A 17,012-nucleotide genomic window follows, 5' to 3' on the forward strand; every position below is an offset into this window, starting at 1 on the left:
GCGATTGGCGCGATTCACGCGAATGAACACTTGGTCCCCGGCGTTTTGACCGGTGGCGCGATGGACGTGAATATGCGGTGCGATGAATATGCGGTGCGATGAATATGCGGCGCGATGAATTCGCGACGCGTTTGGTGTGAACGCAGCATTAAAGTGACCTTTTACAAGAAACAAACTAACTGTATGTTTATAGTCAAAAACACATTTTCCCAAAAGAGAATAACAAACTGTTCCCCAACTCCCCCCCATGACATGATAATCCATACGTCAAACCCTCTGCCAAGAACAGCTCATCTCAATGGAGACGAAGCTTTACATTCTCATGGACCAATCAATTTACATCCTTGTCAACAGCAGTCTGCCAGCAAGTGCACTGCAAATCCAATACATTCAACTGAGCCCAAGTGCCGGGCCCGATGGAGCTTTGAGCAGCAAAATAGTAAATGACAACAGTTCAATAAGTCATCACAAAATAATTTTCTGCAATCAACTCAAAGTGAGTGATTGATGATACATAACGATGTGAGAGTATGTGTGGGTGGAGTTTTCCCTTTAAAGTGTTTTTTTTTCTTTCAGTCTGCAGACTTTTGTTTGTGTGATATGCTAGGAAAGAGAACACACGATATGCATTTAAATCCACACAGCCAGGTGGAATATTTCATTACCTTCCTGTTTCGCCCAAAAACGAATATCCACAAATAGTCGGCCAGTCCGGCAGAGGCTCAGTGATCTGAACTTCCAAGTGGCAGCAGGATGCAGAGTTCCTGCTGCCACTTGTGTTTGTTCTTATAAATAATACATTGTTGTCTCCTGCTCCTTGTTCATGATCCACAAAATTGCTTCCCACATGAGTGTGGTAGCAGTACCCGAACGCTGCATGAAAAGCTGGAAGGAGGGAGGTGAAGAAACAGGGAATAAACGGATTCTATTTTGCAAATCATCATGTGTATGCGACCCCGGGGAGTTGCAAATCCAAAGGCAAGCAGTGTAGGGGAAAAGGAAGGTTACGGCATACTAGCCATAAAGTGAGCGCAGGCTGGATGAAAACATTGTGAGTGTTTGAATACAAATGTTTGTGCCCTGACAAGCTATCGCTATGCTACTGACTCTCAGCAGCTACAGTAAAAGAGACTCCAAGTACAGTATTTTAACCCTGATGATCTTGATGATAGTTATGGTGTTATGGAGTTATGCTGATTGGTAAAACTCATAAATGAACTTGTTTTTTCAGTTCTTGTTCACCACAAGTTACTGTTGATCCTTCAACATGATACAGATAGCGAACAAGACAGCGAGTGCATCAGTCAATCATATTAAGTAAATGCTATCGACTCATGCAACAGCCTTTTGATTATGATTTCTTTTAGAACCTTCATGGAGAAGCCACAGTCATAGTACACTCTGTATTCAGCAGGCAGGACAACATGTTCTCATCCCAACTCGTCACACGCTGAGTCATGGTCACTTTCTAACACACTGGGTAGCCCAGCGCGTCAAACTATGATGCTCTACTACGGTTGACAGTCAACACGTAAACACGCGCACAACGAGCTACGAGTTAGGGCACCAGGTGCCAAAGGGGCTCCAGAATGGCCCCGAAAAAGGCATCAAGAGTTGAGGGCATGCATCTGAAAAACAAGAACTGGCGGGACAACTCTTGTGCAAACCTTTTTAAATTTTGTTCAGACATGTACAGATCCATCGGACAAAACGTCCATGGGCCGCTAGATTATATATCATTCATGATGCTTGTGTGCGCAGCTGTCTGTCTACGGCTAATCTCACATTCTCCTGGGCCCATCAGACCCAACCATTTATTGAGTGTTTTATACCATTATCGACTGCTGACTCCTCAGTGTGTGTATGCAACCATGCATGCATGTATGTGTGTGTGTGTGTGTGTGTAACTATCGCACAGCACACGACTGAACCAACGTCTTCTCATGTGGCTGGGAGGAGGGCAAGTGAGCTGTTAGCAGCCTGCGGTGAGTTTGCGGTTCATGGAACTCAACCCGCAGCAGGAGGCACAGTTCTGTTCAGAGGAAGCGTTAAAACAGTCAATGTGAGCGTGACACAGTGAACTGCACAGAACCGGTGCGGACAGCTACATAGATTAAAACGAAAGCGTATGTGGTTGAGAAGTGTGAGTGAAAAACGCATGTGATACACGTGCGGTCTAGACTGGGGGTAGTTAGGTTTGTATTCATTCAATGAACATTACAGTAGTTCGTAGTAGTTGCTGCAGACACACCTGGCGGATATTGTTGGTTTGATTTGTCCCAGTAAGTCATCACTATCAAATGTATTCAATGTTTCAGCACACATTTATGAAATCAGAACTGGTGTTAATGGAGTACGATTTAAGTGATTTAACCTGTTTGATTCAATGTATAAGTTGGAAATAATTGTGTCAGCAAAACTTCCCCAATATTCAGTTGATTTCCGGAGCCTGCTCGGGTAATATTCTTTGCTTGAATAATAAACTCTATTGCAATGTACTCTGACCGCTTCCAGTGATTTCTGTGAACATTTTCGGGACTTCAATAGCTGCGAAACAACAGAATAGACTAAATGTTGGAGCAATAGTTTAAACTGGCCCAGCCTGAGCTTCTGCACTACTGAGTGCACCTTTCTAGTTTGGAACGTTATATTGATCTTGCTAAGTTTCATGGTTGCCTTGGGTTCAGTTGTGAATCACTTTTTAATTAGCATGTGGCTGTGGATTTATGTGCTCCGGCTGCTGACTGGCTTAGAGCTAAACGGCTCCTTTTGGAAGTGTTCTGCTGGTATACATGAGCGTTGGAGGCAGCTTCTTGGCTGCTGTTGGATTCATTCACAGTGCAGGGTTAAGTCAAGTCAATTCTATATATATAGCCCAAAATCTCAAATGTGCCTCAAGGGTCTAGGAATGAGGTTGGTGTGTGTTTTTAGAGTGCAACCAGTACCAAGATGTTGCCTAAGCTGACGAGCTGAAAGAAGGGTGCAACCGCAGTGCTTCAGGCTGAATCAATCATTGTATCCTTTAATTGCAGGATTTTTTCAATCCCTTGGAAATTGTACAGTATTTAGTTTGGTAAGCACTTTGAGTGAGAACATGTCATTTTGAACAATGTGTTCCAATTTATTTCAAATCAGTCATTAAATACCTTTTGAAAAGTACATTGTTGAACCCTTGCTATAATTCTATCCAAGTCTACAGGTTCAGCTTAGCCGGAAATAACATTTACACCAACCGTACTCAGCGGGTCTGTTCATATGCAATCAGTTAGTACATAGCAGCGTGTTTCTGACATATCTAAGAAGGGCTTCTTTTTCGTTAAAAGTGTCCCCCTTTCAAAAGACTAATCCATTTTTTGGAGCTGTGTGATCCGGTAAAACCTCTCGTCCATACAGCATTATGGGGTGAGAATGAGCGAACTAACTCCCTATGGAGACCTGCTATTTGATGTGCAACCAGCTCATCCAGACACAGGGAGACAACAGTTCGGTGTTTGATGGATCCTGCGTGATTAATTGTATAAAAAAAATAACAATTTCTGTTCCAACATCGCAACTTTTCTGTATTTGCCCAGCAGGGAGGTCCGCTGCATCACATCAAGTGTCAATACTTCCTCCTCAAACTGAACCAAGACATGACAAGTCTGCATAGCACTATGCAGTGAACGGTGTGCAGGCAGGAGCTCCACTGCAAAATATAATATGACAACTCTGTTGCAGCCATGAAAACTACATTGTGTAGTGTTCTACAGTTCATCATCATAACCAAAAAGCTCCTTTAGAGACAGGAATATCACAGAGGGAGTATTCTTTTTATCCTAGGCTTTTTAGGTAGTATATCAAATTGTGCTACTATATCAATTGGCATACCAGGGGTGATATTCATGTTTTAGAACATTGCTTGAGATATTTGCCTGTATCTCCACTGGACTTTATATGAATCGATAGAGGAGAGTGTCAGTGTTCCAGTGATGGGACATTCTGAGCCTTACTACTGTCAAACACATGTACACAGTCGAAATAGGCTCATTTTCATGCATTTTGTAACCGTTATTGTTATTAACTTATTTTATTATTTATTTTAATTGAACTTATTAAGCGTGGTCACTGGCCCCACACAGTCACTTTCCACTCTTTACGTGCAGTGTCTCCACAGGAAATGTACTGTTTTAGCTTGTTACATGCGTACAGTCTCTTTTCTTTTAAGGTTTATTTACGCTTATTTAAATATATCTAACCAAGCAGTTTTGTTGCCTAAACCTAACCAAGTAGTTGTGTCGCTAAGTAAACCTAAAATGAACAGAAATGAACACAGAAGTATAATTTGAAAAGACACCATGCATGTAAAGAGCTGGAAGTGACAGCACATAGTTTGAAGCGTGGGGCCACTGACCAAGCTGCCACATTTCAAGAGTTGGGAGAGAGAAACAGCTGGTTTGCAGTGTAACCATGGATAGAAAACCAGCACTGGATTATTGTTGATGCTTAACAACACATCTAAATGTATTTAATTACGTGGCAAGATCTTAAGTTATACAGAATGCCTTTATGATATTGTTGTAAAAAATACTGTTGTGCTACTTCCAGCAGCAAAACTACTTTGTAAATTTAGGGTTTGGGTTTAACTACTTTGAGTGGTCCGAAGACTTGAAAGGTGCTTTATGCAGGTCGATTTAGCATCACCATAAGTGCGATGTCTGTGCGCTAGCATTTGACTGGGCTATAATTCGGAGGAAACGCCGTGCACGTTTTAGATTTTTGAAATCAGGTTCAAAGGATTTGGTTTCTAGGAGAATCTCTGAGTGGGGAAATAAATGATTCTCATTTTCTCCTGAGTGCAGAGTGCTCACATGGGAATGTAATTGCTGACACAGCCCCTGTGATGAATTCCTCTCTGCTAAATTATAAAGGGAAATTACACAATGTGTTCATTGCAGCCATAAAGCAACTGGTCCCAATAATGAACCTGTTGATCAGAAACACTGCCCTCCGAGGACCCCCACGTGTGGGGCTTAGAGGCTTCATCCTTCCCCTGCATGGCCTGCATACTGACAACTGCTCCCAACATGCATCAGCACGTCGTTCTCAAATCATGTTGCTGCAAGACCTGCCGTTTGTTTTTACTTCAACACACAAACACATGGTTGTCATTCATTTTGAAACTGTCAGGACGATCAGCAATGCACCGTAGAAAGCAAATGTGTGCCTTCAAGGAAACACTTCTTGCTAATAAAAAGTCTCATTACACAAAGAGGGTCTGAAGGTCTCAGTTCGCTTCATGGAGCTAAATCTTGCAATGTTCCGTCCCCCCATGTAGAAACACAAATGTGTTTATCGGTCAACGGCCACACCTGAAAGTGTGGGGGGAAGGGGGGGAGCCTGCCATCAAAGAGAGGTGGTAAATTGTTGAAATGGGGATATCTGCGCACACTTTGACAGTCACCCCAATATATTCTCATTACGAGCTTGTCACATGCTGACGCTTGATCAGGACCAGACGGCAACCTGCAGTTCTGCCGAGTGAAGCCGATGCGGAAGTGTCTTAAACTTGCATTCTCTCTAATGTCCACCAGGGGGCGACTCCTCTGGTTGTATAGAAGTCTATGAGAAAATGACTCTACTTCTCTCTTGATTTATTACCTCAGTAAACATTGTAAACATGAGTTTATGGTCTCAATCTCTAGTTTCAAGTCTTCTTCAATACAGCATGATGTTCATTTAGTACATTATGGTCCATTTAGAGTCACACAGACCATAAAGCAGGGGATGCTTTAGGGCGGGGCTACACAGTGATTGACAGGTCGCTATCTCTACCAGAGACGTATACAGCGTCTCTATATCACTCCTCCACATTCCAAATATGGTAACTTCTGTTGATTGGCTGAAAAAACAACAACATGGCGAAGGCGAAATCGCTGAACTCGAGGCTTCATAACATCAGCCCACAAACCGATGGGCGACGTCACGATGACTACGTCCACTTCTTATGTACAGTCTGTGGTCAGGACCCTTAGCATCTCATGCACTGGGCAGTCCAGCATGTTAAACTATGACGCTCCACTACGGTCACAGTTAACACATGGTTGAAATTGTGAATTTGAACAAAAACACTTGCTGAGGTTTAGACAACAAAACCAATAGTTAAGTTTGGGAAAAGATCTTGGTTGGGGTTACAATGAGTACGTTGGTAAAGTGTAAGTGAAACTTGGGTCTCCTGGTTTGAAGATCTTGTGTAAGTTTGACCCCTCCCTCCTAACTAAAGAGAAGGGCTAATATTCATGTTCTTGTCACGGCTCCGCTATGACCTCAGCTTGTCTCCCCTCTGTTGTCTGCCTGTGTGTGTGTGTGTGTGTGTGTGTGTGTGTGTGGTTTGAGCGCGGCTGCAATCATCCGGCACCTGGGCTCATCTCCTCACCTGACAACAATTACACCTTCATCACCTTCAGCTCAAATACCCCGGCTTCCTTCAGTCTCATCGCCACATTGTTCCTTCAGCTCAGTGGTAGCTACACCTCGGCCCCTTTGAGTTTAGATCTTCTCTTAGAGCAAGTTAGCCTTTTTGACGTTGCAACTAACTTGTGTTTTTCCTCTGCCTCAGCGAGTCCCGTGCCACGTCGCCGCCCAGACGCCGCCGCACACACAGCCTCGCTGCTCCACCGGCTCCACGCACAAGCCAAATAAAACCCTTTTTACTCACCTACTCTGCTGTCCCGGTGTCTGCGTTTGGGTCCAGAATAAACCGACCGTAACAGAACAATCTGGCCATCATGGACCCAGCGGACACGAACTTCCTTCGTCAAGCACTGGCCTCCCAGGGCACTCTGATCGGCCAGCATGAGACAATCCTCCGGGAAGTAATGGAGACTCTACGAGCCCTTTCCACCAGCGTGTCTCAACTCAGCAGCCAAATGGATCAGGTCACGACTCACCTCTCTGCCCCCGGAGTTTCCGCTGCTACCACGGCGGATCCACCTGTGCCGCCCCCTCGGCTCCCCCCTTTCCAGCTCCGCGTGCCCATGAGCCGTTCATTCCGACACCGGAACGCTCTGCTGTCGCGGTGTCTGCGTTTGGGTCCAGAATAAACCGACTGTAACAGTTCTAGGACATTGTTTGAGATATTCGTCTGTATGTCCAAAGGACTTTACACATGAATATGAATTGAGTGGTATAAGAACCATGTTGATGGGACATTCCGAGCCTTACTACTGTCAAACACATGTACACAGTAGATAGTGTAGAATTGAAATAGGCTCATTTTCATGCGTTATTGTTATTAACTTATTTTATTATTTAACTTAACTTATTAAGCGTGGTCACTGGCCCCACACCTCAAACTATGACGCAGTCACTTTCCACCTTTTACATGCAGTGTCTAGAAAATCCAAAATGACTCTCCAACATTTCTTTAACTGCCAGGCAGCACTGGTCACATTTGAGTCTGTGTCTCAAGGCCAGCCTTAATTCATTTACCTTCAGCTGAGTAATAATGTTAAACCCATTTCCCTTTCGGACTAGACTAATATGAAATTCCATTTTCTTAATGTGCCTACTAAACCTTTCACCTCTACCCAATTTGCCATCCCCACATACGATGTTGTGCTCATTACACGTAGCCCACTTGGTTCAATGGCATCCTCATGGGAGAACCAAAGAAGCATCATTGCATTAGCCAGGGTCTAGTCAATTCATGCACATCATCTTTTAGTCTCCAACCCCAGCCATGACCTCCACCATGTCGGAGTCAGTGCTCAGAATATCATTGACCTTCTGATGGATGCAGGGTATAGCTGTGTGGAGTAACAGAGTAGATACACAGGCACAGTGGTCACAACTGAATCCAACATTCTGAGAAATAGGTCAAGTGTAAAAGTGAGCCGACATCCTGGCGTCACCTCTGAGCTTGCCTCTGTTCCAATCGCTTCTGTAGCTCAGGGTTTCTCTCATTGTTCTTAGAACAAGGTGAAGCCTGGTCCTGGGGTTTATTGACCATATTTAATTATGTCCTACAGCACTGGCTGTAACAACTTGCACCCCTTATTTCCCCTGATATCTCTCCTCTCAAGTCATCTAACGTTTTAGCTGGAATGTGGAATGTGACAGTTTTGTTACCCCTTTTTAAAACACCACATATATTTATTTAAGAATACATTTCAACTCTGTTTAACTAATTCTGCATGATCACGGCCATATGAAAAACAAATCAGTTCAAATATTATAGAGAATTTGAATTACATCAAATGCAACAACTCACAAAGTAGGGTTTTAGTGGTACAGAGTCATTTAGAAATGAACATCATTTTGGATAATTGCATGACATAAACACAGTTCTGGCTGTTGTCAATCATTAGTCTACAGCAGGGGTCTTCAACTAAAATCCCAAAAGGTCCAGATTGAGAAAATCTCCTCGGGCAAAGGTCCGAAACATTACAATAATATCTAACTCAAGCTATTTAGTGGCATATATATATAATATATATATATATTCAAGAAGTCTAGTAGTAGTAACAACGTCTCTGTGTAGTCAACAACTGTCAAATCAAATAAAGAAAGTACACATCAATTATATTTAACAATTATTATTCTCACTCTTAAAATTTAACTGGATGGATTATAAATAATACATAAATAAATGTTCTTCTCATTTCAAGTACAATAATGTCTGGAATAAAGAATAACTGACATAACAGAAAGCTAACAAAAATGTGCATCTTAAAATAAAGTAATACATTTTATAAAAATGTATTTCACTGAATTGTCCTGCAGCTTTAAATTTACTTCATTCAGGTGTGAAGTGATGTCAATAAAACAGCCACAATATTATACTTTGTCATCTAAAAAGATAAATCAGTGAGCATGGTCTTTATCTGTGGTTATTAACACTTGTTTCAGCTCTATTCTCTGTTTACATCATTGTTGAACAGTGAATTCATGTGTTAGGATTCTGATCATATTGGACTCTTAGGTTTATTTTCTGTGTCTTCATTTAGATGTGAGTGGGTACGTTTGCTCAAGAGAGTTGTGCTTTGTCTCGTAGTGCGCTTCATTTGCCGCTTTTATCAATAGTTACGGTTTCTGGACATATGAGACATGCTGGTTCTAACTGCCTGTGGGAAGCATTAACATTTAAGAGTCTGTTCATTCTTGCTTATAAATTATATTCTCTCTGAACACGTTTCTCTTTTTGGAGAACGTCTTGTGAGATAACTTCTCTGATCAGCGCAATGTTCCTGCTCTTCTTTCTGTTTCCTCGTCTCTCCACCGTGTGTCAAGGTGTGTGTAAACCTCACTCAAGTCAGGAAACATGTCAGAATACTCATATTTGATTGGCTGAGCTGCATCACCTGATGTGATTTACAATGCATTGGTCGGTGTGTTTCCTGCACCGCTGAACAAGTGCCGTAACGGCTGAATAAGTTGGCCGGTTATAGTATAAACTGGCTCTGTAATATGTAAATTTCCAAATTATCTATCGGTTTGACATCCTGGGTCCAGATGCAACTGCGTCTGGCCAGTTGGGGACCCCTGGTCTATAGGTTAGGGTGAGTGGCTGAGAATAGTTTGAATAAATACACAATACACACGCCCAAAGCCTTTCCTAATGAAAGCAGATGGCACTAACTTGATGCCATGCAGGGCTGAATGCCTGTTGCCCTGCTGTTATTTGATTGGCTGGTTTACCAAATACTATCGTTGTCAGTTGCTCGTCATTGGCAGAAGTTAGTATTTCTTTTAAAGAAGATAATAACAGCAGATACCATGAAAGATGTGGCTTTTCTTCTGTCTACAGCACCAATATGAAAGTCTGCCTTTTGAAAAGAAAAGCTTGAGATGAAACACATCGGTGCCCACCAGCTGTGTAACATTGTTATAAACCAAACCTCTGGTAAACTATTCAGATTTAACAAGGAGTGATTCTCCAGGGAAAGATAAAGCTGCTAGCTTGTTGCTTCCTGTGTGTGTTATTCAGAGGAGACGGTACCAGGAGAAGCTTTTAGGATCTCAAGCCTTGGTGGAAGAGCTACCCTAATTGACAGCGCATATGTAATTTGGTTGGAAGTCTTGAGAGAGAGCTGTACCAGGTTTCATTAATACCAACAATGCCACCGTAGGACTCCAACCCAAAGAATAAATAGTAAGAATCTGAAGTATCTCACCACCTATTTCCTCCACTTCACTACAAAAAACACAATACTCTATATTATAAAATGTTAAAATATGAATGCTTTCACTGATGAAAAAATCTTCAATAAAATGTGCACCAGTAATTAGGGGAGAGGCTGCAGCTGAACACAGGAGGGGTTCTATTCTATCCAACTCTGCAAACAGGAGACAAACAAATGTAAAATAAACTGGTAGTAAATAACACGCTAAAGCACACCAGGAAGGGGAATGTAAGAGAGTCCAACAGAAAGTACTCACTTGTGGTACAATAAGCTCCGCTGACACCTCCCTTTACAGTGTTGCACTCAACAGAGGCAACGGCAATTACCACAACTACAAAGCCTATTAAATAACCCTTTGACTCTGAATGGAGCAGAGCACCTGGTTTAGCAGGAGCTGGGACAATAAACAGACAACCTGAGCAGAACAGCTAGCTCGAGCAGCCATAAATAAACCAAAGAAAGGCAAAACCATCTGAAGGCAAAGCTGCAACCACACACTTTATATTCGTAGTGGACGCAGTCATCGTGACGTCACTCATTGGTTGTGGATCGATCAACTTGGATCACGGCAATCGGCATGTTGGTTCTTTTCAGACAGTGAACAGAAGTTATCCTATTTGGAATGCGGAGAAGTGACGCTGAGACGTATCCGTCTCTGGTAGTGCAATGATAATGTCTATAAGTCAAAATGTCTCTTAAGAAAATCTAGTCCTGTATTTCAGTCACATACTCTCTGCAGACCCCATGGCAGCTAATGGATCCTACCTGTCTGTGAACGGGTTGACGTATGGGCAGAGCTCAGAGCTGTGTGGATAATGTTAGTACTCACTCTCTGCGTGAGAAGGCAGCACCAGTCTGGCCAGCAGCAGGAGATGAAGAGCTCCCCTGGTAAGAGGCCACAGCCCTCTGAATCTCAGGTCCATGGTGGGACTGCTGGTGCGCTCTCCTCTGGTCCTGATGCTGCTGCTGAACGGCTACGACCTCACACAATCATAGAGGGACACCTGCAAGGAGACGAGAGAGCCCACGTTAAAACAGAGGTTCTGTGGTCGTGTGACGCCTGTAAGTCTGCATTTCAATGTAGTTCATTAAAGCTTGCTGTTCCAAACGTGGTGGGGGTGACGGGTCCACCTCGCTATTTTAATTTACCATGGGCTTGTGTTTCATGCTTTTTCAAGACTATAGAGGTTTTGTTTTTAAAAATAGCCAACATTAATACAAATTTTCTTTCTTCAATATGGCTCACCTTCCTACTGAGAAATATTACATTCTCATCTATTTGAAACTCCAATATAGTCCTCATATCTGGACTTCCACAAGAAAGATAGTTGCTGTTTTTGCACAGTGACATGCATTCCAACACGCACTGCAGATATGGAAGAAACTCCATCCTAAATCAAGTTTACACAACAGCGTGGACTCAGCATGCAAAATGAGAAACGCACTAAACCCATTACCTGAACTGACAAAATAAGCAGCAGCCACAGCAGAGACTGACGCTTTAAACTTGGTATGTGTGAACCGGATTTCTGTGACAAGAACATTGCAAGATTATGGTGCATATTACAACTTTCATTTTCAGCCAGAGTTATACAGTATCTTTGAGAACACAACGCTCAGAAATAAGTGCACCTGCAGTGAATTACTCAACCGGCCTATCGGCCACAAGCTCAGGGGCCCCGAGTCCTTCACCTGCAAAATGTCACTCAAAGACACACGTACTAATTAGGAAGAGACTTAAAATGACCACAAAACAACACAAAAGAACTACAGAGAGACTCAAAATGACCAAAAAGAGACACAAAACAACCACAAAGAGACTGAACATAACCACAAAGAGACTGAAAATGACTACAAAGAGACACAAAACAACTACAAAGAGACTGAACATAACCACAAAGAGACTGAAAATGACTACAAAGAGACACAAAACTACAAAGAGACACAAAACAACTACAAAGAGACTGAACATAACCACAAAGAGACTGAAAATAACTACAAAGAGACACAAAATAACTACAAAGAGACACAAAACAACTACAAAGAGACTGAACATAACCACAAAGAGACTGAAAATGACTACAAAGAGACACAAAACAACCACAGAGAGACTGAACATAACCACAAAGAGACTGAAAATGACTACAAAGAGATACAAAACGGCTACAAAGAGATACAAAACGACTACAAAGAGATACAAAACGACTACAAAGAGACACAAAACGACTACAAAGAGACACAAAACAACTACAAAGAGACACAAAACAACTATAAAAAGATACAAAACAACTACAAAGAGACACAAAACAACTACAAAGAGACACAAAACTATAAAGAGACACAAAACAACCACAAAGAGACTGAACATAACCACAAAGAGACTGAAAACAACTACAAAGAGACACAAAATAACTACAAAGATACACAAAAGAACTACAAAGAGACACAAAACAACTACAAAAAGAGGCTTAACAACTAAAGAGTCTGTGTATCTATGTAGAGGTGGTGGGGCATGTTGCATGTCTTTGCCCAGGGGCCTACTGTTTCATAATCTGCCCATGCTGTAACAACAGAAAGCACCTGGCTCCACTCTCACGTTCATGCTATTTGTCTCCATCATCCGGAGCCAAACATGACCGGCATCGCTCGGTGGCGGTTCCAGTGTAAACCACAGGGGCAGACTGGAGCCAGCTGCTGTTGTGGCGCAGCCAGTTAAATCGGTTCCTTTCTGGTGCAATACAACAAACCAATGAGGAAGCTCTCACACAACAGATTCACGTTCACATTCAAAAGAAACCAGGCTTAATACTTAAAGCATCCACGGATCAAAAAGCTTAGGTTCATCGTACAGAGCAGCTTACAAATAAAACATAGAGTAACAGACCTATTTGAAGTCAAATAAAGTAACCTAAAAGATATATGTTGTATTTTAGCATTGTAAAGCAAATTGGTCTGTCTTTAAGCTCAGCAGCAGTAAATAAATAAATATTGTAAACTGGTACGGGACATTGAAGGATGCCGATCTCGCTCTACTATCTGTGATATTTTCTTCATCATATTTCCAGTTACCGTTGCGGGGTCTAGAATCCAGGCCGGCCTGATGTCAACGATACTCGAGAAGGTAGAAGAATATCCCTGCGGTTATCAAAAATAATGCACACCACAAGCAGCAGCTCCCTGTAGATTATCCGGAACATGTTTCTTGTGGTTCTTCACTGATTCCGTGTGGTTACTGAAATGCAAACACCTGGAGAACAACTCCTTACCGGTCTTCACAACTTCACTGATTGCACATCGAGGCCAAACATGTGCCAAGATTGAACGCAGTGAATCCTGGGAGACCGGAGCGGTACGAACCACTCCCTCCTGCCTCAGCACACAAGTAAATTACAGGGAGAGCAGCGGTCAGGCTGTACTTGCCCCTGATTTCCTCCCTTTTCTCAAACGAAATCCAGAACAACATGAATCCCATCAGCGCCAGCATCCATGCGGATGCACACGGACGACGGCTCGAACCGGACACATCCAGTCTGTCTGCCTTTCAGTGTGTGTTCAATCTCATTGACAGCTAATTTCTGGCAAATATATGGAAAAGAAAACACACGCAATCCACGGAAGCTTTGACTGTTTCCGCGTAGTGTGACTGAAAACCCACCAGAGATGAACAATTACAGGGAGTCTCAGAGAAAAAGGCTTCAGAGGGGTTGACGTGTCATTAGGTGAGCCGTGACAAGGAGGCAGGGGGAGGACTAAGTGCTGGATTTCCACAATCTTCCCTGGATCAACTCCCTCCATACATGACTATTTCTGCCAGCAGCACTGTAGATACGACTGCAGCGACACTTTCAATCACAGCGCGTCCATTTTACACCTCAGCTCTTTTCAACAGATTACATTCTGTAACACCTCTGCATATCTGTAATCAAACACAATATTAGACACACTTGTCAGTCTAAGTATCTACAATGGCTTAATAGTTGTGGGACTTTGCATTGGAGATGAAAGCAACACTGTCATTACTGTGGTTGTCAGTGTTTTAGAGCGCATCACTACCACAGCAGAGCGCTTCTGTCTTCATCAGCACTTTTACTTTCTGTTTACTGGTCAAACAGGGACAGAACGACCGAGGACAAGGCTCTGGCTATGATTTGGTACGCTAACACAAGCTGGTCAAGCTTCTGAGATGCAGCTAGTTGTATGGTTGCTGAGAGAGAAAGCACGCATCTGACACGGCTGACGAAGAGGAAACTCCCTGCCTCCAGATTGCGTGCATTACAATATTTGCTCACGGGTCAGCTCTAGCTTTTTCCTGTGTCGAGATCCGTCGCTATAATGTTCTGGTCAGGTGCGTTGGATCTTAAAGTGAAGGCCACTTTTAGAGTGAGTGCAAGCCACAGCTGGCATGAGGAACCCCGACGCTGTCTTATGTGAGGACTGGTGTGTAAGCCAAGATCGCTGTCTTGCCTTGAATTCCAGGTTATTATTGACAGGTCCTTAATCTCAGGATTCCTTTCAGCTAACTGACACAACTCTTCTGGCCTCTGCAGCATGTCCTCTGAGCCCTCTGAGGGACAATCCCTCCATTTGGAATTTGCACTAGAGTTGTGTTTCTAATGGTCGTGGACCTACAAAGTCCACATCTTTGGTACTTAACCATTATGTCGGTGTAAATGTAACGAGTGTCGGTTTACAAATGATGTATTTTCTCCCGTGTATTGATTAAAACAAACCCATGAGAGAGGTTATAGAGTGCATGATTATAGACTAGTTATAGACTAGTGGATAAGGAAGAACTCCTTATAGAGATATATCAGGTAAAATGTGTCAATGTTGAAAACACAACTGTTTATGTCTCTTAGAATCTAAGAGTAATATCCAGTCATTAAACTTTTGTTTTTGCTGTTATGAGGTTTAAAGCGTAGATGAGGACGACCCGTTCTCCATCCCAACTCGTCAAATACCATGCTTGGTCAATAATAATAAGAATGACTTTATCTATATAGCACCTTTCAAAACAAAGTTACAAAGTGCTTTAACACATAAAATCTGTTAATGCCAAACTGTAAAAGTGAGTCTTCAGAGGAGATTTGAAAGAGGATACTGAGTTTGCATGACTTAGATCTCCAGACAGGGAGTTCCACAGCTGAGGGGCCCGGACAGCAAAGGCCCGGTCACCTTGCAGTAGTCAAGTCCAGAAGAGATGAAAGCACGAATGACTCTTTCTAGTCTGCAGGTGAAAGGAATCACCTGATTTTGCTGAGCTGTCTCAATTGAGCAAAGCAGGACTGCACACCTTTGGTCGCCTGATCGTCACAAATTCAGTTCGGAATTAAAAGTTGACACCTGGCTTCGTGCTGAACATTATGAGATAAAGCGCCCAGACTTGAGCAGAGTTTATAGATGCAGCTCGTGCTGGGGCCAGCAGGGGTCATTATAATTACATCGGATTTGGAGTCATTTAATTCCAGGAAGTTTTTTTTTTTACGTCGGCAATGCAGGACATGATACACAAAACAGTGCTGGTGCCAGGCTTAACCGGGGTGTACAACTGGGTATCATCCACGTAGATATGAAACAGATACCGATGCACCCTTAAACGTCTGTATGGGGATCAGCTAACTTCAATGTAAATGCATCCGTGTCTTTATAAGATGGTCAGAGCAACTGACGGAGTATAAAGAGCTAGAAAGTCAGCTTAGGGCAGGTGGGAGGGGAGGATGGATGGATGACTCAAACAAACACAGGACTTTAACCCGGGGGACCACGGTTTGAGTCCTGTGTGAAAACAAAAGTCAACGTTGACTTATTTTACTGTAGTTTTGTTTTTATGCAACATACGTATATTACTGACGCCAGTTACGTTACAAGCATACATATTTTAACTCAAACCTCAATCTTTTCCTAAACCTAACCAAGAAGTTAAGTAAACCTACGTCAGTGTATTTTGTAAAGAGATTGTATGCATGTAACAAGTGGAAACTGTACATTTCCTGTGAACACGGAAGTTTATTTTGAAAGAACACTTTGCAAGAAATGAGTGGTATGTTGACACTCTGTCCCTGACACGTCCAGAACCTACAGAGGGGAACCTAGAGCGTCACAGTTTGCATTCTAGGGTCACTTATGTGGAGAATTTCAGTATTAAACGCATTATTAGTAGGATTTAATAACACCCCTGGTGGTGAGTAGAAGTGTTACAATAATAAATATGTTAGTCACAATATGTTTCCATATGGAATGTATTATAGGTTTACAATATTCTTGCTTATAGAGGATATTATATGTTACAGTATATTAACTCATTGAATGTATTAAATCATAGAAGTATAGTCACTGTAGGTATTAAAACACTAAGAATAGTTTTGAGGGTCAGATAGGGATTCTGAGTGAGGTGTCAGACATGCAGCAGCAAATGGAGGCGACCTCATCGATGGAGGATGGGGCCAGTGGGACGGTCAAATGCCAAGCTGACCAGCAGGACAGAGGAGGAGTCCAAGATGTTTTGCTAAGGGATCGATAATGGGAGGGGACAGAATTCAAATGGAGCCAATCACTAATCGCCACGGAGGGTCATTCACACGTTTTATGACAGTATCGGACACTTTCCGACTCTCAGGGGATACAAAAGACAATGTTTTAGGGAGTTTACCTCGGATCACTGCAGCTCTCATTTTCAGCTAACTGGCCGCGCCGGACTGTGAGGAGATGCGTGTATGTGGTCTCTGCTCTCAAGAACATTACTATTGATAGTTAATTCAGTTTGTAAGTGAACTTTGTGTAGTACATTAAATATTGTCTTTAATTTGAACCGGGTCCTGCTTATTCTTCTGATGCGCGTGCGCAGTAAGAAGC

The 17,012-nt window shown here is 42.6% G+C and overlaps 1 protein-coding gene across 14 annotated transcripts in view; it reads right to left on the reverse strand.

Moving 5' to 3' along the window:
* The window catches only part of ptprfa (protein tyrosine phosphatase receptor type Fa), a 319,373-nt gene that overhangs the window by 236,595 nt on the left and 65,766 nt on the right, over positions 1–17,012 (reverse strand). For all 14 annotated transcript variants that reach the window (XM_031877821.1, XM_031877819.1, XM_031877818.1 and 11 more), the window contains exon 2: positions 10,990–11,164. In XM_031877821.1, coding sequence (XP_031733681.1) covers positions 10,990–11,083 — 94 coding nt within the window. In that variant the 5' untranslated portion in view covers positions 11,084–11,164. The remainder of the gene's footprint in view (positions 1–10,989; positions 11,165–17,012) is intronic.

Source organism: Anarrhichthys ocellatus, unplaced genomic scaffold (assembly GCF_004355925.1).
Source record: "Anarrhichthys ocellatus isolate YVR2014 unplaced genomic scaffold, GSC_Weel_1.0 scaffold150, whole genome shotgun sequence".
Lineage (NCBI taxonomy): Eukaryota > Metazoa > Chordata > Actinopteri > Perciformes > Anarhichadidae > Anarrhichthys > Anarrhichthys ocellatus.